The 22,735-nt window shown below is 39.8% G+C and overlaps 2 protein-coding genes across 11 annotated transcripts in view; both read left to right on the plus strand.

The window, feature by feature from the left end:
• The window catches only part of LOC134205376 (3-sulfolactaldehyde dehydrogenase), a 46,742-nt gene extending 40,659 nt beyond the window's left edge, over positions 1-6,083 (plus strand). For both annotated transcript variants that reach the window (XM_062680595.1, XM_062680594.1), the window contains exon 3: positions 4,468-6,083. In XM_062680595.1, coding sequence (XP_062536579.1) covers positions 4,468-5,703 — 1,236 coding nt within the window. In that variant the 3' untranslated portion in view covers positions 5,704-6,083. The remainder of the gene's footprint in view (positions 1-4,467) is intronic.
• The window catches only part of LOC134205375 (protein unc-13 homolog 4B), a 162,236-nt gene that overhangs the window by 134,205 nt on the left and 5,296 nt on the right, over positions 1-22,735 (plus strand). For 7 of the 9 annotated variants that reach the window (XM_062680583.1, XM_062680585.1, XM_062680588.1 and 4 more), the window contains one exon: positions 13,873-14,119. In XM_062680583.1, coding sequence (XP_062536567.1) covers positions 13,873-14,119 — 247 coding nt within the window. Of the gene's footprint in view, positions 1-13,872; positions 14,120-16,698; positions 16,714-16,880; positions 17,115-22,735 lie in introns of those variants that run through there. The other 2 variants (XM_062680593.1, XM_062680592.1) reach the window with 2 other exon arrangements.

Below are 22,735 nucleotides of genomic sequence, written 5' to 3' on the forward strand. Positions count from 1 at the left end.
CAGATCTTGTTCGGAATCCAGAAATGTTGTAGTGCAATGAAGAAAGTGCAAAAGTGGATTGTAGTCCGCAAGTTGGAAGTCGTTTCGAGTATTATCTGACGATGGCTCGTATACGTAGGTACACAGGCACAGGTACCATGAAAACTCAAATTTCGGACGCTTAAGCACTTCCTGATATAAAATCATCTTGTTTACTGACATTTTAAGTCACACCGTTTAAATCACCATTGCTATCACTAAGTATAGTATTCTTCTTTGAACTGCGCATTTAATATGTGCAAGACATTACGAAGAATGTTTGCAATTTATGAAAATGTCCGGCTTCTGTTTGATTCAAACCTCGGACACCGGCGAGGTTGGATTCATATTTCGGACACAAAGATTCAAACTTCGGACACCTGATTACACAGTACCGGGAAGAATAATTGAAAATAATTCGCAATGCACAGCTCAGACTGTCTTTTAATCATTTCGTCGCATTGTTTTAACATGTCTTATTAGAATGTAACTATACTAAAACAAGCTAAAACTATTAGTCCTTCCGATCCAGCTTGACGAAACATTTCGATGAAATATTTCAGAAAATTTCCCATACGAATTCAAGCGTCCGAAGTTTGAGTGTGTCCAAAATTTGATTTTCCACGGTTCAACGATAACAAGAGTAGGATGAGGAGCATCATCTCGAAATAACGATTCAATAGTTTCGGAGGCAGAAGCTGATAGAGTCTGGTCGTTCACCATTACCGAATCTAGTATTCTTGAGTAATAATTCATCACTGAATTAATCTGAGTTAGTACTTGAAAGCAGAAGAAGTCAAACAATAAGCTTCCTGCTGTAGTCAACCGTGTACCAGAGGCATCTCATTGATTTAAAGGCGGCATACGACAGTATAGACCGCGTAGAGTTATGGAAAATTATGGACGTGAACAGCTTCCCTGGGAAGCTTACCAAGAAGATTCGTGAAGATTTCGGACGAACACTCCAGTTCGTTCGAATCGCGCCGAGGACTAAGACAAGGTGATGGACTTTCGTGCCCGTTGTTCAACATTGCGATAGAAGGTGTGCCGGGTACGATTTTCAATAGATCCAGTCAATTTATTTGTTTCGCGGATGACATGGACATTGTCGGCCGAACATTTGCAAAGGTGGCAGAACTGTACACCCGCCACAAACGTTAAGCAACAAAAGTTGGACTGGTGGTGAATGCGTCAAAGACAAAGTACATGTTTGTGGGCGGAACTGAGGGCGACAGGGCCCGCCTGGGAAGCAGTGTTACGATAGACGGGGATACCTTCGAGGTGGCCGAGGAATTCGTCTACATTGGATCCTTGCGAACGGCTGATAACAATGTTAGTCATGAAATACGAAGGCGCATCATCTGTGGAAGTCGGGCTTACTACGGGCTCCAGAGGAAACTGCGATCAAAAAAGATTCACCACCGCACCAATTGTGTCATGTACAAGACGCTGATAAGACCAGTAGTCCTCTACGGACATGAAACATGGTCAATGCTCGAGGAGGACTTGCATGTACTCGGACGAGAGACGGGTGCTTAGGACCATCTTTGGCGGTATGCAAGAAGACGGTGTTTGGTGGCGAAGAATGAACCACGAGCTCGCCCAGCTCTACGGCGAACCCAGTATCCAGAAGGTAGCTAAAGCCGGGAGGGTACGACGGGCAGGACATGTTGCAAGAATGCCGGACAGCAACCCTGCAAAAATGGTGTTCGCTTCCGATCCGGCAGGTACGAGACGGCGTGTGTGGGCAGACCAGGTGCAAAACGACTTGGCGAGCGTGGGGCGCATTCGAGGATGGAGAGATGCAGCCTCGAACCGTGTATTGTGGCGACAAATTGTTGATACAGTGTTATCTGTTTAGATGTAAACTAAATAAATGAATGAATAGAATCGATACAATCATTATGTTTCTGATCGTCTCTGTGAGTTGGAGGAAGATAGAGCACCCCAATCCTGACGAAATTGCTTTACTATTTGAGTTTCACCGGCTCCAGTGAATACAGTGATAAAGGAAGAAGAAAGTCCGGATCACCGTCTTCGACTATACGTCGCACAGATTGAAAATTTAACACCTAGCATTAGACAACGGGCAGGACATTTACAACATCCAGTACGCTATTGAAGTTTTTTTTTGTTTTCTTCTTATTAAGATGGAAATCGGCCCAACCCACAGTCCACAGCAGGCAACTGCACATAGCAACTAACCGCACGGCCATGGAACTCACAAGATAACCCAGGTATCTTTTGCCTTTAAGAGTACGTTTTTCACTTAATCAGCTTCACTGACCTGCTTAAACGAAAAACGAACTCTCAAAGGAACTTTTGGCTACTTGGGAACTGCTCCCATCCGAATAGTTCTCGAAATGTCGTTGAAGCATACTGGTAGGCGCTGTCATTAAAAAGCGACGGTGAACTGTTCGATGACATAGAAAACATGCCTGTCTTTGGACTTCGAAATCCACTTTCTCTGATACCATACGCAATACCAGGAACGGCATACGGCTGGAGATCGATGATGGCAATGACTCGACTGCGATTATCGGGTGAAGAGCTTTTTTAATACTGTCGACATTTTGACTTGACACACATTGGTTATCGTCGATTCCTAATATCGTTTAAGAGCAAACTAAGCTAATTCGGAGAACATCGGCTGGAAGTTTCAAAATTGTCAGAGCATAATTGTTGAAGCGCGAAGCACTTGCCTGTTGTTCGTAAACGGAAGCTCCAATACGGAAACAAGACGACTAATGATCGGTGCCAGGAAAGGCTCGAATACTATGATCGGAAATTGAGCTTCAGTGGATACTAACGGAATTGTGAAGTCTCAGTATTCGTGAATACGTAGAAGAGGATGATTTACTCAGCATAGGCTGTCGGTTAGAAGTCAACAAATTAGCAGAGGCAAAATTGTTAGAAGTAGTGAAGCATTTGCCCGACGATGGACTTCGGAAGCTCCATTCTCTGTACTCATACGCACGACCAGTATTCAGCGACTTGTGAAATTGATTTTTGTAGCTTCAATCGGCTGTAGAGTCGTTTGACCGAGGGGTCGTTTGGCCGAATAGCGCATCGAGTCGAAGGTCATATCAGTCGTTTGGCCGAAAAAAGTCATCTGAAATGTCCATAAAGTACATAACGCAAACTTGGCGATTTTCAACACTTCGCCTCACCCTTTGTCACACTTTTTGTATTAGACGACTAGAATTTTAATATGAATGGTTACACTGCTCGGATCCTTCCTCCTCCTAGAAACGTGACGTACTTTGTGAATGGTCCTCCATAGAATGGAATGGTGAATGGCCGAATAGATCATTTAGCAGAAAGCATCATTTGGCCGAATAAGGTCATTTGGCCAGTTCGATTAAAAGGCCGAAAATGTCGTTTGGCCGAACAGGTCATATGGCCGAAAATTTCATTTGACCGAACAGGTTATTTGGCCGAAAATTCCGTTCAGCAGAAATGGATGTTTGGCTAAGAAGGCCATTTGGTCGAACGGATAATACGGCCGAAAATGTTGTTTGGCCGAATAGGTCGCATGGTCAAAAATGTCATTTGGTCGATCGTAAGACCACAAATATCGTTTGCTTCTTCTTCTTCCTTCTTCTTATTGGCATTACATCCCCACACTGGGACAGCGCCGCCTCGCAGCTTAGTGTTCATCAAGCCCTTCCACAGTTATTAACTGCGAGGTTTCTAAGCCAAGTTACCATTTTTGCATTCGTATATCATGAGGCTAACACGATGATACTGTTATGCCCAGAGAAGTCGAGACAATTTCCAATTCTAAAATTGCCTAAACCGGCAACGGGAATCGAACCCAGCCACCCTCAGCATGCATGGTCTTGCTTTGTAGCCGCGCGTCTTAGCGCATGGCTAAGGAAGGCCCCCTCGACCTTGTTTCTTACTTATCACTAAACAGTGAGAAGTGAGAAATGAGTGAGCAGTGACTTTCCCTTTTTTTTATTAAGAAGTGAAAAATGAAGAGTGATAAGTGAGACGTCTCACTATGCAGTATGACCAGTTTGGTCAAAATACCACTTTTATACAATTTTCATTTGTTTTTTTTTCGAGGTCATTAAAAACACTAGAAAATCTATTAGAACACTAAAACACGGAGTATTATGCAAAGTCTGATGACTTGAAGAATTGTTTATCAATTATATTTAAAAAAAACTCTTTTGTAGGCTCTTTACTTGCGTTTTATAGAGTCAATGATACAGATCTTGATAATCATTACTTTCTTTAGAATATGTAAATTATCAATGGTTTGGGTAAATTGAATTGAATGAAATCATTTGACAATTCGTTATAAATGCTACAACTTCTGCATCACACAGATCATCTTCGCCATCTCAAAGCCCAAACACCGCGCCAGTGCAACAGTCATTCAATTAAATCGAGTCATCCCATTCCCCCAGATCCATTCAATTACAATCAATTAAATTCCAGAAATGGTTCCATCTGATGGAGCAAAACCGGACGGAGATCGCACAAATAATGACGGCCGAGTCAGGAAAACCCATTCCGGAGTCTTTGGGAGAAGTTACATACGGAAATTCCTTTGTCGAGTGGTTTGCCGAAGAAGCGCGACGTATCTACGGGGAGATTGTGCCGGCACCGGCATCGAACCGCCAGGTCATGCTCACTAGGCAGCCGGTTGGCGTTGCTGGCCTGATTACTCCGTGGAACTTCCCGCACGCCATGATTACTCGGAAAGCAGCCGCTGCCATCGCTGCCGGTTGCACGGTAGTTATAAAACCGGCGGAGGATACTCCTTTGACGGCACTGGCCCTAGTTAAACTAGCTGAAGAAGCCGGATTTCCAAAGGGAGTGTTCAATGTCGTGACTAGCAGCCGGAAGAATGCTGCAAGTATTGGGGAGCTGTTGTGCAAGAGTGACAAAGTAGCCGCGATCTCATTCACCGGTTCCACAGAAGTAGGTAAACTTCTGTACAAACAATGCGCCCATGGAATCAAGCGTATCGGCCTCGAACTAGGAGGAAATGCTCCTTTCATCGTTTTCGATTCGGCAGATTTGGACAAAGCCGTGATAGGTGCTATGAACTCCAAATTCAGGAATTGCGGACAGACGTGCGTGTCGGCTAACCGGTTTCTGGTGCAGGAGGGAATCCACGATAAGTTCATTTCACTGCTGACAGAACGTGTTAAGGCTCTTAAGATTGGTGATGGTTCTCAGGATGGAGTCCAGATTGGACCATTGATTAACCATGCCCAGGTAGACAAGGTGTCAAACTTTGTCGATGACGCCAAACAGAAAGGAGCTCAAGTTATTTCCGGAGGTCGACAATTGTCCAACCAGGGTGCTCTGTTCTACGAGCCGACGATTGTAACACATATGCGGGACGACATGAAACTATACAACGAGGAGGTATTTGGACCAGTAATTTCGGTTATCAAATTCAAAACAGAAGAGGAAGCATTGAAGATTGCAAACAGTACTCAACGAGGCTTGGCCGGATATTTCTACAGTACAGACCTGAACCAGGTGTTCCGGGTGTCTCGACTGCTCGAGACGGGTATGATCGGGGTGAATGAAGGGCTTATCTCTTGCACCGAGGCTGCATTTGGTGGGATTAAAGAATCTGGCATCGGCAGAGAGGGATCGAAGTACGGAATCGATGAATACGTCTACATTAAATATCTTTGCTACGGGAATCTCGATTAAACACAATCAGCAGCTGCAGTCATATGTGTATGCATTATCTTGACCGCAATTCGCATCTTCCTATTTGCTTTCAACTGTAAGTGCATGATATGCAAATAGGTATTCCACTTGCTCTGATGTAATTTAGAATTTGTTCCTTCGTACGCATTCACGTGCATGTGCGCTGCGCATTGCATTACGATCAATGAGTTTATTGTTCTACTCACGTTTTAACGACAGAGCCGTTACGATATGTTGTTATTAGTTTTAATGTTGTTTTCTCGATAATGCATGAGAATATAGAGTGCGTCAATATTAGTCTTCCAAACTGTAAAGTAAGCAATTATTATCCAATAGACATAACTATCGAACAATAAAAATAAAATTCAATGTAAATGTTATGCTAATAAGTATTTTCATCGAATAATCCGAAATTACCTTACGAAGATTTGGAATCAATATAATATTATTAATAACTTCATTAGACTTTGTGCACAGATTACGTAACGCTTGAGGGGGAGGGAGGGGGTTGTACAACCATTACTTATTGAGCCACAGGGAAAGGGGAGTTTATGAATCGTTACGTAACAAAAAAACATTAAAAGACCCAGAATAATTCACCTAGCGGTGATGGTTCCTTTCTCGTGTATTATAAAATGTCATAAGAAAACCACATAAGAGAGGTCAAAATTGCACTTTAGGGAGGTAGGTTCAATTATTTCAATAAATTCACATTTATTTGCGTTCAATGCATTGCAGCAGTTTAAAAAAAATCGATCGGCAAAACGGGGAAAAAACAATGATTTTTAATAACGCCGGAACGCAATGGCAAATTTCAATAGCGAAAAATACGGAAGGATTCCGCATTGAATGCAACCTGTTGCAAGCAAATCGGATAAGGCTAAGCTCAAAAAAGAGTATCTCACATTTTTTTTGTACACGCACATACATACCTACATACACACATACAGACATCACCTCAATTCGTCGAGCTGAGTCGATTGGTATATAACACTATGGGTCTCCGAGCCTTCTATCAAAAGTTCGGTTTTAAAGTGATCCCATAGCCTTTACGTATACTTAGTATGCGCGAAAGGCAGAAAACGAATACGCAATTTGCATTTTAATGCAATGTCTTGTTTAAAATGAGGATGAAATTTAGAAAAAAAAAAACAACCTTAACGGTTTTTGTGATGTTTTAATAGCAATTGGAAATAGGGAAAAGGTTGTCTCAGTGAGCGATACGTAATTAAAATAAGGGGGAGGGGGAGTTTGGTCACGCTTTATTTTTCGATACATGAGGAGGGGAGGGGGTTTAAAATCCTGATTTTTAACGTTTAGTAATTTGTGCACAAAGCATAAATGGAAATCAAATACTTGATAATACTCGTTAAAGCGTTGGCAGATAAAACGGAATGCGGGGCACAGTTTCTGTATCGTTGTTCCAAGAACAGGATGTCGCGTTTACGAAGCGATTCTCTCAGGTGCATACTTGTTCAGCTGGGCCAACAATGCAGGACAGTCGATGCAAAAAGCAGCTTTCCGGCGAATATAACTTGTGCAACTTTTTGTCTCTCTTCGATGTTCAGGAGACGAAAACGGGTTTCTTACGGTGGCAAGTTTTAAAAGTGAAGGCAACTGAGAAAACGAAGAGCGTATCTAAAGAAACCCCTAGAGAACCGTTTCAATTCTGCAAATCCAAGTTGGTTTGAAAGGGCACCATATGATCGCGCCCGATTCCAATTCCAATACAGAACGCACAAGGGAGTAGTAAAGAGATCTGAAATATATTGAATCTTGGAAATCATCGGCAATTTTGAAGATAAAGCCAGTTGTCGATTAGCTCTAAAAATCATATCATTGTAATGGATCCTAACTGTGAGACCGCTATCCAAGAACACAAAGATTCTTGATGTGCTGAACACGAGCAAGCCTATGTTGCGAGAGAACATAGTCGAATAGGGTTGGTAGATGTTTGTGGAGACACAAAATTGTATTGCATTTTTCGATGCTTAGACTCATTAAGTTCTTAGTAAATACACCAGTCAACAAAAATGTTCAGTAATCCTGCAAACAGTCCGACGAAGTTCTCACTATTTTGAAGAATTTCGTATCGCCAGCGTAGAAGAGACGGCATTTGGAAGACAACCGCAGGGAAAAACCATTCAAAACATTCGAAAACATTAGCGGGCCCAGATTGCTGCTTTGTGGAACACCCAGAGTTATTCGAAACTGAACAGAATGGTTCGTCAGATACGATCTGAACCAAACAATACTAGTTGTAGAGGCACCGAGTTTTATCAGTTTAGCAAGCAATATTTCGTGGTCCACCGTGTCGAAAACTGCCTTAAGATCCATATATACCCCGTCGATCTGCCATTCAGAATCCATGCATCGAAGACAGTTAGGAAAACCTTGGAAAACGCAGACAAATAGGCAATTCTACGATCATTGACAACATTCCGTTTGTCTCTTTTTTATGGACCAATGAGGACAGCTTTAGTTTGTGTGTAGAGGGAATTATCATGTCTTCAGTGATGCGAAGGAAATCAATACCAAATTTTCAAAACGACTGCTTTTGTAAACAAAGATTGAAACGTCGATTTGACGAATCGAATTCCCACGCAAACCAACACCAGTAACAGGGCCGAAAGTTGTTTGGCCGAACAGACCATTAGGCCGAAAGTCATTTGGCCAAATGGGTCGTTTGGCCGAAAGGGTCGTTTTACCGAAAAGGTCATTTGGCCGAAAAGGTCATTTGGCCGAAAGGGTCGTTTGGCCGAAAAGTTCATTTGGCCGAAATGGTCGGTTGGCCGAAAGGGTCGTTTGGCCAAAAGGGTCGTTTGGCGGAAAGGATCTTTAGACCGAAAGTGTCATTTGGCCGAAAGAGTAATTTGATCGAAAGGGTCATTTGGCCGAATAGGAATTGAATTGAATTATCTTTATTTACGAGATTTTCGGCCCTAGGCCGGTTCATCTAGTAGACCGAATAGGACATTTGGCTGAAAGGGTAATTTAACTGAATAGGACATTTGGCCGAATAGTTCATTTGAAAAGTGAGAAATTAGGAATGAGAAGAGAACCGTCTCACTTATCACTCTTCATTTTTCTCTACTCACTGGGAGAAGCGCGAAATGAGACGCCTCTCACTACCCACTTCGCACTACTCACTTTTCACAGTGAGGAGTAAGAAATTAGAAATGGGAAGTGAGACGTCTTACCTCTCTCTCTTCTCATTTCTCACTTCTCGCTGTAAAAAGTGAGTAGTGAGACGTCGTAATTACGCATTAGGCATTACGTAATCGGCTTGCCGAAAGTTCAAAGAGTACCATTTGGATAGCGGTGTAACAATGGATGGAGTTATTACCGAATACGTTAACAAGCAGTCAATTAACATACCCTAAGTTTGACAGAAAAATACCATTGCGAGACTCTGCATGTAGTACTCATAAGGTAGAATACGCAGGTAAATTCCAACTTAAAAGTGTAGATACAAATGCAACGCGTCAACTACATCCCTACGAGCGAAGATGCGAGTCAAATAGCTTTGAATTAAGTTCCGGGCGAAATCAAGAAGGAGATAGACGAAGGAATGGGAAAAAGGTGTGGAACAAGAAAACGGGGATTTTTTTGGAAGACGTTTATGAGTACGGACGCAAGAAAAAAGGGGAAGAACGAAGAATGAGTTGGAAAGCGAGAGGAGAATCCCGGGGAAGAGCTCGGTTAAGGGCAGTTGTCGTGATTTCGGAGTTTCACCTGGAGAAGCCTTGATCAGTGGACCGTGATCAATTAGCCCAGATTTCTGCCGTCCGACAGTGTATATGTGGAGAAAAAGGTTTTTTACAAGCCAGATACCACATGTCCCTCGCCGTATGGGGTGATTACAGTCACCGCCAGGGTATGCTAGTCGACCCGTCCGCCATTGAAGAACCCGAAACTGGCCTGTCCAAAGTCCGACTAATTGCTGCCCCAGAGTCGGTCAAAGATCCGCTGACAGTCTTTTCTAAACCGTCCAAGACGAATTAAGTACGTCTTAGACGGTTTAATACATTCCACTAAAAGAGCTTAATATATTTTTCGGAGTCTTTTCTATTCGATTGGGGCCATCCTCCTACCATCGGTGTTTGACCGATTACGTGCCATACTCTACCGACGGACTCGACCTAGCTACCATCCGGTCATTCCAAGGCTGCCATCGAGTACACCTCAGGCCCGAAGCGCCGAACGAATTTTCCCGGTACACGAAATCCCTTCTATATCCATAGTTTCGTCTCCAGATTCATCCCCGCAGTGACCGCCGACAAGTCAGATCCTACGAGGCCTCGTCCTCGGGCGCAATTTTCAAGCTCGCTGTTTCTAGGATCGTACTCCGATCGAAATGGAAGTGGAGAATGACCTACTAGCTGACCTCGCCCGGCGGAAGCCCGTAAATACCCAATGTATGCAACAATCGACCGCAACGATACTAATCTCGAACTAACCACCAAACTAGAAATACTAGAATAAGAGATCGGCGAAGACGCCATCTTGTTTCCAATCGAACTGTCAAAAGCGGTTCCATTTCGACTTGTTTACTGTTTGCATCTATAAGAAGCAAGTAAAAAGTTCAAGTGCTGCCAATATTATTTCCACGATTCCATGCATTTTCATACGTTGCCATTTCGACAGATTTTAACTCCACCGGTCTCTGGGCAACCCTAAGCTACACCAAACCCAATATGAAAAGAACTCAAAAATAAATAAGTAAAAATGTATTAGCTTTCAATCATTTCAAGTACTAGCCCTGTTGTGCATGGGATTTCATTAGCTCTGTGTTGCCATCTGATGTACCTTTGTCTGTGTGTGCCCTAAGCAGGTTCAAGCCGGCCCTGAAAACCCCAAACGAGGTGAGCTAGTTAGGGACGTTAGGACGTCCGCCCCATAGACGTAAGGACGTCATAGGAATGTGTTACAGTTTACAGAGTTGGTTAGCGGAGAGAGCAGGGTGGTCGGTATCTAGGTATAGATAAAAGGTCCTAACGGAGGTACACTGTAGAGCAAAACCATTTGCCAGTGCTAAGTCTAGTAAATTCAAATATCTTTTATAAGAAACCATCCAACCACCTGAGAGAAAAAACAAGTTGAGAAGCTCGACCGCGATTTCATCTACCCTAGTAGCTCTATTGTCTATCCGTCATCCTCGTTCAATATATCACCCAGTGCCATTTTCACCTGATTGCCATCTTACTTATATCTGTAAGCGAGTTGGGCGGAAGTCTAGTTTGACCTAATAAGAAATAAAATAAAAAATAAATAATAACTATAACAGCCATTAGATTTAGATCTATGTAGTGAATGGGGAACAATACATTTTGAGATTTTGTCAAATACAATGAAATCCAAATCCAATCCAATTCCAATAAAAATCCAAACCACATTCAATCCAATTCAAATCTAAATCCAATCTAAATCCAATCCAAATCCAATCCAAATCCAATTCAAATCCATTCCACATTCAATCCACATTCAATCAATTTGGATTGAATGTGGAATGGATTTCCACATTCAATCCAAATCCGTTCCACATCCATTCCAAATCCAATCCAATCAAAATCTAATCTAAATCCGATCCAACCCCATTCCAAATCCAAATCCAATCAAATGCAATTCTAATCCAAATCTAAATTACGAGGTGAACCAACCCAGGGCCAAAAACCTCATTAATAAAGATGATAATAATAACAAATCTAAATATTCAATTCAAATCCAATCCAAATCCATTCCAATCAAATCCAAATCCAACCAAAATCTAATCCAAATCCTATCTAAATCCGTTCGAATTCCAAATCATTTCCAATCCATTCAAAGTAATATAACACGCGAACTCAATTTTATCCAAATTCTAAAAGCCAATGTAGGAGGGTCGCAAGCAGTATGCGATTCTGCTAGGTGGGTCGCATGTACAAGTAGTTTGGGAACATCTGGTCTAGGATATGATATTTATCTAAAATTTCGCTGAGATATTATACTTAAATGAGATAGCATAAGTATATACCTAATTTTAAGACTTATGTTAACCAATACTATTAGCCAATAGGTCCAAACTTATGCCTTTGTGAATGCTGGCAACGTTTTTGAGCTTCGTGAATGTTGGATATCTCATCCAACGGGTATTTCCGCTATGACTACTAAGTCAGTAAATTCCAAAATAAACTTCAAGATAATATATTAAGCCTTTGTAGCATACGATAGATCTCCATATCTCCAAGTTATACATTTCAAAATTTATTTTGACCAAAATCAATGCTTCCATTCCCACCTTGGGATTTTCTAGATTGTCAACCCTTTTCTCGGCAGTCTCCCAGACACGCCTTGTGGTATTGCAAACCACAAATTATTTTCCAGCGGTCTCCCACGCTTTGTGATTTTTCAAACCACAAACCATTTTCCAGCGGTCTTCCAAACCACAAACCATTTTCCAGCTCTTCCAGGCGCGCTTTGTGATTTTCTTAATTACTATCCATTTTCCAGCGGTCTTCTAGACGCGCTTTGTGCTTTTCCAAACCACAAACTATTTTCCAGCTCTTCCAGGCGCGCTTTGTGATTATCTTAATCACAATCCATTTTCCAACGGTCTTCCAGACACGCTTTGTGATTTTCCAAACCACAATCCATTTTCCAGCGGTTTTCCAGACACGCTTTGTGATTTTCCAAACCACGATCCATTTTCCAGCGGTCTTCCAGACGCGCTTTGTGTTTTTAAAACCACAATCCATGTTCCAGCGGTCTTCCAGACACGCTTTGTGATTTTCCAAACCACAATCCATTTTCCAGCGGTCTTCCAGACGCGCTTTGTGATTTTCCAAACCACAATCCATTTTGCAGCGTTCTTCCAGACGCGTTTTGCAGCAGTGCAAACCCATTGCCTTGTGTTTTTTAAATCATCAAATATGTTAACACATTAGCACATTAACAATTGAATTCAACTCACCTTTTGAAATCAGCGTCAGGATCCAACAAATAACCTGGCAGGATCGCCAAAATGTGTGGCCCCAAATGGCCGGAGCGAATTGTTATGACAGCAGCTCTCCGTGGATGCGTGTGCACGCCACGGAGGTCTGACCAGAAGAGGCCGAGTCGTGGCTTGCTGCACACGATCGACACGCTGAGGTGTTAACGTATAATCACACACTGATCGTGTCATCGGCATGAATTAACACTTTCATATTTTTCAGTATGAAGAAAATGTCGTTTACGTACAAGATAAAATGAAGAGGGCCCAAATAAGAGCCTTGAGGTACTCCCGAAGTGACTTGAATTTGTTTTAATTTGTGTCCATTCAATCTGATAATTTTTTGACGGTCAGATAGGTATGATTCAAGTCATTTCGGGAGACCTGGTTCAATTCCATTATTTTTGTAGTTTGAAACATCGGTTTATCAATGCGATCGTTATACATTGAACTCAATAAATAGTCCACGAATTGAAGCAGATTTGTTAAGGTCGAGCGACCTTTAAAAAAGCCGTGTTGCGTGTCAGAGATTCTATATTTAATGAGCAAAGAAATTTTTCGTTGACGATTGCATCGACAAATTTTGGAATGCAAGAGATAAGGGCTATGCCACGATGATTACGTACATCTGTCTTTCGGCCAACTTTAAATATTTATACTGTAAAAGAGCTTATCCATATTTTTGGAATGGTTCCAGATTCCAGGGACCTTTGAAAAAGCGAAAATAGTTCTTTTGCTAATTTTTTTTATAAATACTGGTGGAATCGTGTGGCCCAGGTCTCTTCGAAGTATCAAAATTCATTAGAGTTCATTAGTAAAAACATTTTTCCTAATAGAAAAATATAATGCATATTGTGGAATCATATAATCTTTCAGGAAAATAAGTTTCTTGAAGCTACAATATGACTCATACAAAATGCAAAAGTTTTCATAGCTGATGTTTTTGTACTTTGAAGGGCTATTTCTACTAGTCAACCTTGTAACTATGTAACAATAATTTTGATATTTTTTCATTTTTTTAGTCCATACTGTAAATACTGCGCATAATTTCATAACAGTCCGATGTTTGCTTGATTTGCTATCTACATGGAACAGTTACGCATTTATGGGCAGTATACTTCCTGTTGATATTTCCTGTAGTCCTCTAATTCACTAAAAGAGAATCGTACTAATCTTGTAATTTTGTTTTCCAATTCCAGAATTCAAGACTTGGACGGAAGTTTCTTCGAGAAGTTCGGCTCCATCTTGCGCCAGAAGTCAATTCACCATGACGAGCACGTCGTCCTGGAACCCTTCCCGGAGCAACCCGCCGAAAATCAGTCGTTCAACGCGTCGGAAGCGATCCGCGAGGCCGACGACAGTGGCAACGAAACGCTTCCGGACAGTGACACCGAGGAGCAGCAGGACAAACAGAACGAGTTTATTGGCGACGCGTTTGGATGGAATGTGAGTTGGTTTTTGCTTTAATTTAAATGTAATAGATCGAAATCGAGAAGAGTGAACTTTTGCCTACAGTCTTTAAAACTAGTGATTTTTGGTCTCCTCGTCAAATAATTTCAAATCAGTCATACGTAACGCATGCTCTATAGTCTATATAAACAAGATCATCATCGAAGCAGCTTCAGTATATTTGTTGTATAGAGTATTGGCTTGTTTTGTGTGCAAGCCGTTTCGCGGCTATTTAGTCGGGCAGTATGTTTACTCTGAATTTTATGGCACATCGTAATTGCAACTATTGAGAATCATTCCGTTTACATATTGCTCATACATTATACGCTATTTGAAAATATGTTATGGCCTTTGATTAGCAGTATTCCAAGTGAACAATTACACTGGTTTTTTAAAACAAAGATTCATTTAATTGGAAGATCCTGTCACTTACAGAAACATTTTCGATCATTACTATGACTGTGACTAAAGTATATTACTCACAAAATGGCCATAGATGCTAGATAAATTATAACTACAACAATGGTTTTAACGAATAGTACTCATCGAGCCCTTTAACAGAAAAATGGTAAACTTGTGTTTTGTTATTTGCAGGGGACTGAACAGAAGGCTGATACGCCTACCCACCATTCATTCAATATGGCGTACAATGTTTTTGTTTTAATTTTGTTTAATTCATGTTAACAAAACTTCGGAAGTATCGACGAGCTATTTTTCGACATAAAGAAGCCATACAAACACAAAAGACTCGATATACCTCAACTAATTGCAAGTTTTCACCAGGAGAAATTAATTGCCGATAATTGGCACTAACTGCGTACGAATTAATCACCCAAAATTAATCACCCAGAAACAGGGTACCAAAAACAGAAGTACCAAAAACGATGTTGGGTAGAGTGCCATTGTACCGCGGATGACAGGTGTTTCACCCTCCTGGTTATTTGGCGCATATGTCAATTTGTCAGATTACGGCAGAATATTGCAGTAATTCGTCAAGTGTGCCATGAGTAGTCGTTCGGCCAACTAATCAACATGTTTTTGTATATTTAATACATTTTTTCTTAAAAAGCCTAAAATTGAAATTTGTCGAAATGGTCGAACGGCAAAAGATCCCCTGTCTATAATTTCTATTCAGGAACATTAAATAAAAACATAGTAACGCTTATCTGAAATATTTTTCAGAAAAATAAAAAACAGGAGACAATTACGAAAGAAACTAATTGCAACCCCAATTCACACCGCCGGAAAATATGGTTTTAGACATGACGCAGAAAACGCCGACGCTGACGATTTTCGGACCGGCGCACAACTCTATTCAGCCTATTGGTTTGTGTGTTAATTGTTTTTCTGGACTTACGATCTACATTGACTATTCAGGCACAGAAACTTTAAGGTTAATCACTATGGTAGTGGCTATTGAATACTACGTACTACGTATCAGAACTACGTATCAGCAATCTGCCAGTGGGGATCTATGTCAAAGAAGAAAGTATGATTGCATCGGCAAAATGAAATACGACTCAAAAGTCTCCGACAGAAAATTTTCTGCCAAGTGGGCTTTTTTCTAAGCAGTTGTATACAATTACATGACTATGACCATTGATCATCCTCAATGCTTCCAAACTCAGCTCTTTCGCAGTGTAAATCACGAATGCGGTCACAGAAGAAAATCTCAATTTTTTTACCATGCAGCGAATTTCTCCCAAGATCGCTAACTAACCTATCTAACTACCTACTACACACCACTTGAGGCAGAACAATTCGATCGCCGATACCTAATGCAATGGCACGAGCGCCATTCCCTACTGACTGATTGGCAAGTCGATGATGGAACACGCCGCCTGTCTAGCGTTGTCCCCGTGGTATTATCCACCGGCTGCATCCGTACATCCGAGTGTAAGCGGCCGAAACTTATTTATAGTCTTCGTTAATAATGTTTCTTTTCGCAAATTTCCCTGCCGTCATCGCCAACGCTGTACAGGACGGCAGCTATTGGAAATGAGTTTTCCTTCGGTATCGGAACCGATTGGTTACGAGGAAACGCATCGTCCGCAGGTCGTCCAATTAATTACGACGCGGGGGAAAAACGCGTCTTGTGACGCAATCCGGTGCGTTAGTAAACAAAGACGTGATCACCAGAAACTAAGAACGAAAGGCGGATGGTGCCCATTGACAAAGATCTTTATTTCGTAAAGTTCCTTCGCCCTAGAATGCGATAATATGACGTGTTTTTCAACGCATTAAATTACACTGTCGTGCAAACATGTGCCCAAGAAGATTGAGATGTCCACTCAGCTCTGATGAAAGCATGGTCAACCACAAAAAGTGTGAGAAAAGGTAGCAGGAAAGAAAAAACGCAGAGAATTTTCCTCCTCAATGGCTTGTCGCGTTGAACTTGAAATGTGTGTAAAGTTTTGAGGAGAGAAAAGCGTAAAAATAATAAAAATAATAATAAAACCGCTCATTGAGATCGGTCACTTCGTGGGAAAATAGAGCCAAGGAGCTGCAAAGGAAGAAAAAAATGAGTAGTGAATTATAAATAAAAATGTACGGTTTTCAGTCCAAGTACGACGGGTGGACCTTTTCGATCGGTCAGTGCTGGGATTACTTTGATTTTCGAAGTATTTTCAAAACACAACCATAGTTAGGGACAATTGAACTCATAGCCATGGAATAGATATTCTGTACGATCGTCATTCAGTTTAAAGTTTACGGATAAATTTAGATTGGATTGGTTGACGCGAAACTAGAAAGCAGTTTTAGCCAGTTCTAACGGAAATTTGGAGTGGTTGATTTGAATAGTCGAATAGTGTACGAATTTACTATCCAGTGTCACGCAGTTTTTTCGATAGTAAAAGCTGGGTCATATAAAAAAATGTCGTGTACTTATGAGCTGTGCGTTTGAAAAGTGGTTAATTAGGTGTGGATTGCCTATAAATAGCGGGCTACGAGTAAACGAAAACATTCTGGCCGAGTGACGATAAATGATATGGTACGGTAGGGAAACTTGAGAAGTATGCTACAGTTACGTCGAGTATAAATATTGTTGAATGTTGTGCACTTCAATGAAATTACCAGTTCAATGAATATGAAATTAATAATGTGTAATCATGAGTGTGCATTTCGTATAAAGCGTTTTTAGTGAAATCTTTCTGTAAGACTTGAACATGAATTTGATCTGTTCCATATAATTATATTATTGTGTAGCTTGCCAGGTGAGCATACATTGGCTATAGCTGTAAATCGACTTCGACGTCTCGTAAGTCAAGACACTGATATGACCTTAGAACATGCTAACGCCACCGTATGGGCAACCGTTTTCTAGTGAAGACAACCAATCGACTTGATTACGCACATTAAAGAGAGAACCATAAACCATTGGCGGGTCCATCATCACCATCAAAAACAGGCAAATTCGAATTAAAATAAATTTGGTTGAATTCATGTTTATGCTCCAAGTATGCGTGTGCGGAAATTAATTTATTTTTTTTTAATTTTTTAATTAGCAATACTTTATATTCATGGTGTGAAAATGGGACGAAGCTGTCAATTACCATTTTTACCGTACGTACAGTTAGTAGAAGCATAAGTATAAAAAGCCTAGAGGCGCTGTTATCCCATACATCATTTGTGATCAACGTGATTCAACCATAGTAACCCGAATATTGCATGAAGGGTTTGATCGGTAGCTTATTAGTCAAATTTATTGTTTTGGTTTGCTTGTTCTTAGGTATGAAGATTGGGCTACTATGATGAAAAGCATGGACATCTGACACAGTGACACATAAAGTACGATATGCCCTTACCAACTGGACAAAAGCATGGCGAATCCACCAGTAGTTGCTTCCAAATGATATGGAAACTATCGTAATGTAATTCAAATCTGGCTAAATTATTTTTTGCTGGTTTTCAAATGACAAGCCCATAGGGGTTTGTAACCTTTTCATTGTGGGATAGATAAAATACTAATTAGGAGTATGAAATGTCTTTGGTTAAGGTGGGACGTTTTGCCCAGGCTATTGTTCCAATCAGAGGCACGGTCACGTTCTGAGACGTGGATAGGACAAAAAATCAAACCTAAGAGAAATGACAAAGTTGGCGTAAATAACATATTATTATTAGATTCTCTTGGCTTTCAAGATTTTTTTTCGGACATCCTCATGAGGATGCTTAACGTTAAGTTATAAAACTCTCTATGAATGTTCAGGTAACATTACCTTTCTAGTCTAGAGTTTATAGAGCTTTTCAAGAAAAATGATCTTCAAACATCTTATCAAAATTCCAGACGTGGTTATGAATTTCTGTAAATTTTATAAAATATTCAATGGTTTCAAAGCTTTTTTTCTCATAGGCTTCCGGATGTGCTACAATTATAAACTACTTCATATTTGCATATTCTGTGATATTCCTATAAGTATTCCTCCTTGTTCAAATTTTCGGCTTTTAGAGACGAGCTCAGTTGTCTAGTGACTACCACTTTTGCCTTATAGACAGAAGGTCGTGGGTTAAATCCCAGGCTCGTCCCTATTTGAAAAAAAATGTGGCATACACTACACCACTTTTTTAAGTGAATCCTATAAAATTTCATAAATCCACTAAGCTTCCTGACTTACAGAAAATTTTCAACAAATTTCTGGAAGAGCAGTAGGGGAAGTGCACCGGTTTTGGCCAACTTAGTGCCTAATTTGACCAACCCTGGAAAATACATATTTTTACAAAATAATCGATCGGTTGAGAGCAGCGTTGAACCGTGAGGGATATATCTTTTGATGGAACTAATAAAACCCTCGCGAATTGCTTTATTTTTGGAGTTATTCGCAAAATTGGCCAAATTAGGAACATGGCCAAAACCGGTACAGTTCCCCTAATCATTAAAAACTTCATGGTTTCCTAGGAAATCTCAATACATCATTAAGCACTTTTTGGAATAGAAAGAATACCCAAAAATCCTCACAAACTCTGAGGAGCCTTTTGGAAAAGAGTTTTCCTTCACAATTAAAGAAACCTCCGAATCTCTGATTACCTTTGAATGATATTTTTATCTAGAACAGTTTTGATAGTATTAGATCCTTTTGCTATCCATATGGTATGTTCTTACCGAAATCATGGGTAGGACAATGCTTTAACTGCCCAACCCAGTGTAGGGATCATGAAGAATTATAAAATGAAATTAAAAAAAAAAAAAAAAATATATATATATATATATATATATATATATATATATATATATATATATATATATATATATATATATATATATATATATATATATATATATAATGTAACAAATAATAATAATAATAATAATAAATAGAGAGGTAGAGTAGAAATAGATAAGTAAGATGAATTCAAATTGCGCAATCAAGTACGTGCGCCGCTCAAAGGAAATTCAAAAAAGCGGATCGCAGTAGGCGCTTCATACAGAGCAACAATTTTGAAATCAGTTTGTTGGTTGAGCTTGGAGAAATAAGAACGTTTAAAAGTTACGGTGTGGAGTTTTGTGTACTACAAAGGAAATGGCTGATCACTACACCCATCTATCCGGATTATGTTTCCTTTTATACCATACTAGCAGAACGTACCCTGCGTTGCTCTGGTTTTTACGTTTAACGTTCGAAATGTCATTTTCTGCGTTGATTGCGACGCCGCACTCTAGATCATTTTTCGAACGATCGCATTAGGTTTCCTCCAAACTCGCCCTAATATTGTATTTTGACAATTTTCCCAACTTTTCCTTTAAAATTTACTAACCTTTTGCATATAGAAACACAGCTGAGTTATAGCTCAGCTCTTCATGAGTTATATTGCAAAGGAAGAATAGATAGAAGAAAGAAACACAAAATATGACTATTGACCATTGACGATTCATACAAACTATATTTGACGATGAATTTTGGTGAAAAAATTTACGATTCAGAAAAATGTCTCCTAGTACCGGACACTATTGCATCATGTTCAAATGTGACTAACTTCCTGTTAGATGCGTAAAGGCATCATTCAGAATAGTAATATTATTCACGTGCTTTAAGGTCGATACAAATATTTAAAATCTATTTTGTCTCCCCCCTCGGATTTTTTTTGCCAAAAAATAATATTTTGAGGGGGCAACAAAATAAAATTCGGATAATTTTGAGGATTTTCTAAATATTCTTGAACAAATCCGAGGAATTTTTGTATTTTTTCATTTTAATACTTATTTTTTATTATCCCCCCTTGACCTTTCGGAGACCAGTAGGACAAAAAGTTAATTAAACATTTGTAACGGCCTAAATTGTAAATATTAAAAATTGTTAGTGGAGCTTATTTGACTCTTCAGCCAAATTTTTTACATCCTAAATCAAATTCCCACCTTTTTCAATATCCTCTTCAATTTTTGTTTCTGCTTATTTCTGTGGCTTTCTCAGTAAGAAGAAACAATTGAATTGAAGTAAGTGTAACAAAACAGGTGAGAAGAATTTTTATTCAACTTTCAAATTTTGTACAAAGTTTATCACATGAAGATCTGATATTCCTTGCCGTTAGAAGCCTTTTCAACAGCTTCCTTTTGTACTTAATAAGATCAAGGAGGAACCTCTGCAAGTAGTGTCATTTTAAGAAGTGTCCGGTATTGAGAGGTGTCCGGCGCTGGGAGATCTCCCCCTAAATAGTTAATGATCCGCCTCACGAAACGATCTCTCACATACGGGGCGATTTCTATAGTAATTTCCATACAAACTTCAAACTGCTCGTACTCAGTTATATTACCAACCAATTCAGTTGAAAATTTAGGAGGTTCACCAAAACAGCAAATGTTATCGTTCAAGCATACCCAACTAACATTTAATGTCAATGTAAATGTTATTTCAACTCGTCTATACGGCTTTAAGCTGAATATGTGTGCTATATATATGATCAAGAACTTCTATTCAATGCTTTTACCAGCAAATCTGGCGAATCTATTCAGCTGTTTTGACGTGCCTGCACAACTACTTTACAGCATGTTACACAATTTTTCTCCATCTTTACTAAACCATTTAGTAATATAATTCGCTTCAATGGCGCTTATTCAGATTTTTTGAATCTGTTAAATAAGTTTTATACAGCCACTGAATTCAATTTGAATAAATATTATTTGAGAGGAGAGTAAATTTTGGAGTTTATTTATTGTTGTTTTTTGTGAAAACTCAAATACCAATTTTGTTGCTACCTAGATTCAAACTCCTGATCTCCTGATTCAATGGCCGCTGCTCTGTCATCACCGTCACTTTGACATATGTAAATAACAAAGAAAATTTTGGATGTGCTTCTTCGCATACCCTATAGGTTATTTCACTAACGCTATTTTCAGATTCATGCTGTATAAACGTTAGAAAGAGGCCTACATGCTGCTTTCAGCACATAAGCTTAAAAATTATGTTTCAGCATTATTTCAACCATTATTCAAACATCTATCAGCATGTTCTGTGGGCTAACCTTTATGCATCATCAATCGCTGAAATTGTTTTTAGGCAACATTTTCTCGATCTGTATAGATGCTACTCTGCTGCTAATTGTTTAACAGTAGCCGTCAACAGCAATATCGCTTCTAAATGGCTTGTTTTCTTACATTATCTGCTAGCATTAATGACAGCGCTTTGTCAGTTGCTATAAGAGCAGGTGAATACCTTTATAGCTGCATTACAGAAATCAATAGCTCGTACACAGCTCCGGCAACAAAAATCAAATGTAAACATTGTGGTTTTGACGTTCCATACAAATAAGCTATTAAAAGAAGCAGTATAAGGTTTACTTAAACGTTGTGTAATCTTCAGAGATACCGAAGTTGCCTAAAAGCTTCGTTAGTTCATTTATAGCGCCAGTACGCTATATTGTTAGTGCTATAAGAACAGCGAAAACGTTTTCAATTTTCATCGTGAATGCTACTCACCGTAATATGGGAAGCAACAAGCAACTCAGTTACATACATGAGCTCTTAACCGATAAGCTTTGTTGCTAATTCAGACAGAGCTGTTTTATGACTATATGAAAGCTGCATAAACGATAAAAGATGAAATATATTCGGCACAAACTGACTAGCTGATAGATATTTGGGTAATAGTCGAGTTGAAGTTTAAGGGATTATTTGCGGAGGCTTTTCTTTTATTCAGCATTGGCTGCTTTTATTCAAATATTATACAGCCAAAGGCTAGAAGTTGAAGCTTTTAGCACCAAAATTGTTAGTTGGGTAAGGGAGCGCAAAAGTCAAAATTTCAATCACTCTAGGCTCTAACCAAAATAATTATCTTATGATCTGTTTTACGTAGTTTACGTCGGGCGGTCGTATCTTGTATATAACCCTTTTGATTTTTTTGGGGGGCATGGTCTCTGGTATCCTTCGTACCCTAAGGTGCGCTGTTGCCATGCCGGATTGACCTCAGGCGAATTGGTCTTTCAAGACAACTGGGCTCGATACAAAATCAATATGGTGCCCATACAGGGCCTTAGAGGTCATCCGGATGTTCTAAGTTCTCTAAATCATTCGTGAGTTCAAACGAAATAATCTACCAAGGCAACTGGCCGCGATACTGAGCCAATAGAAACTCATGGTGTCCATACATATCCTTAGAGACTATATGCATGATTTACGATTTAGAT

The sequence above is a fragment of the Armigeres subalbatus genome, chromosome 1 (genome assembly GCF_024139115.2).
Source record: "Armigeres subalbatus isolate Guangzhou_Male chromosome 1, GZ_Asu_2, whole genome shotgun sequence".
Lineage (NCBI taxonomy): Eukaryota > Metazoa > Arthropoda > Insecta > Diptera > Culicidae > Armigeres > Armigeres subalbatus.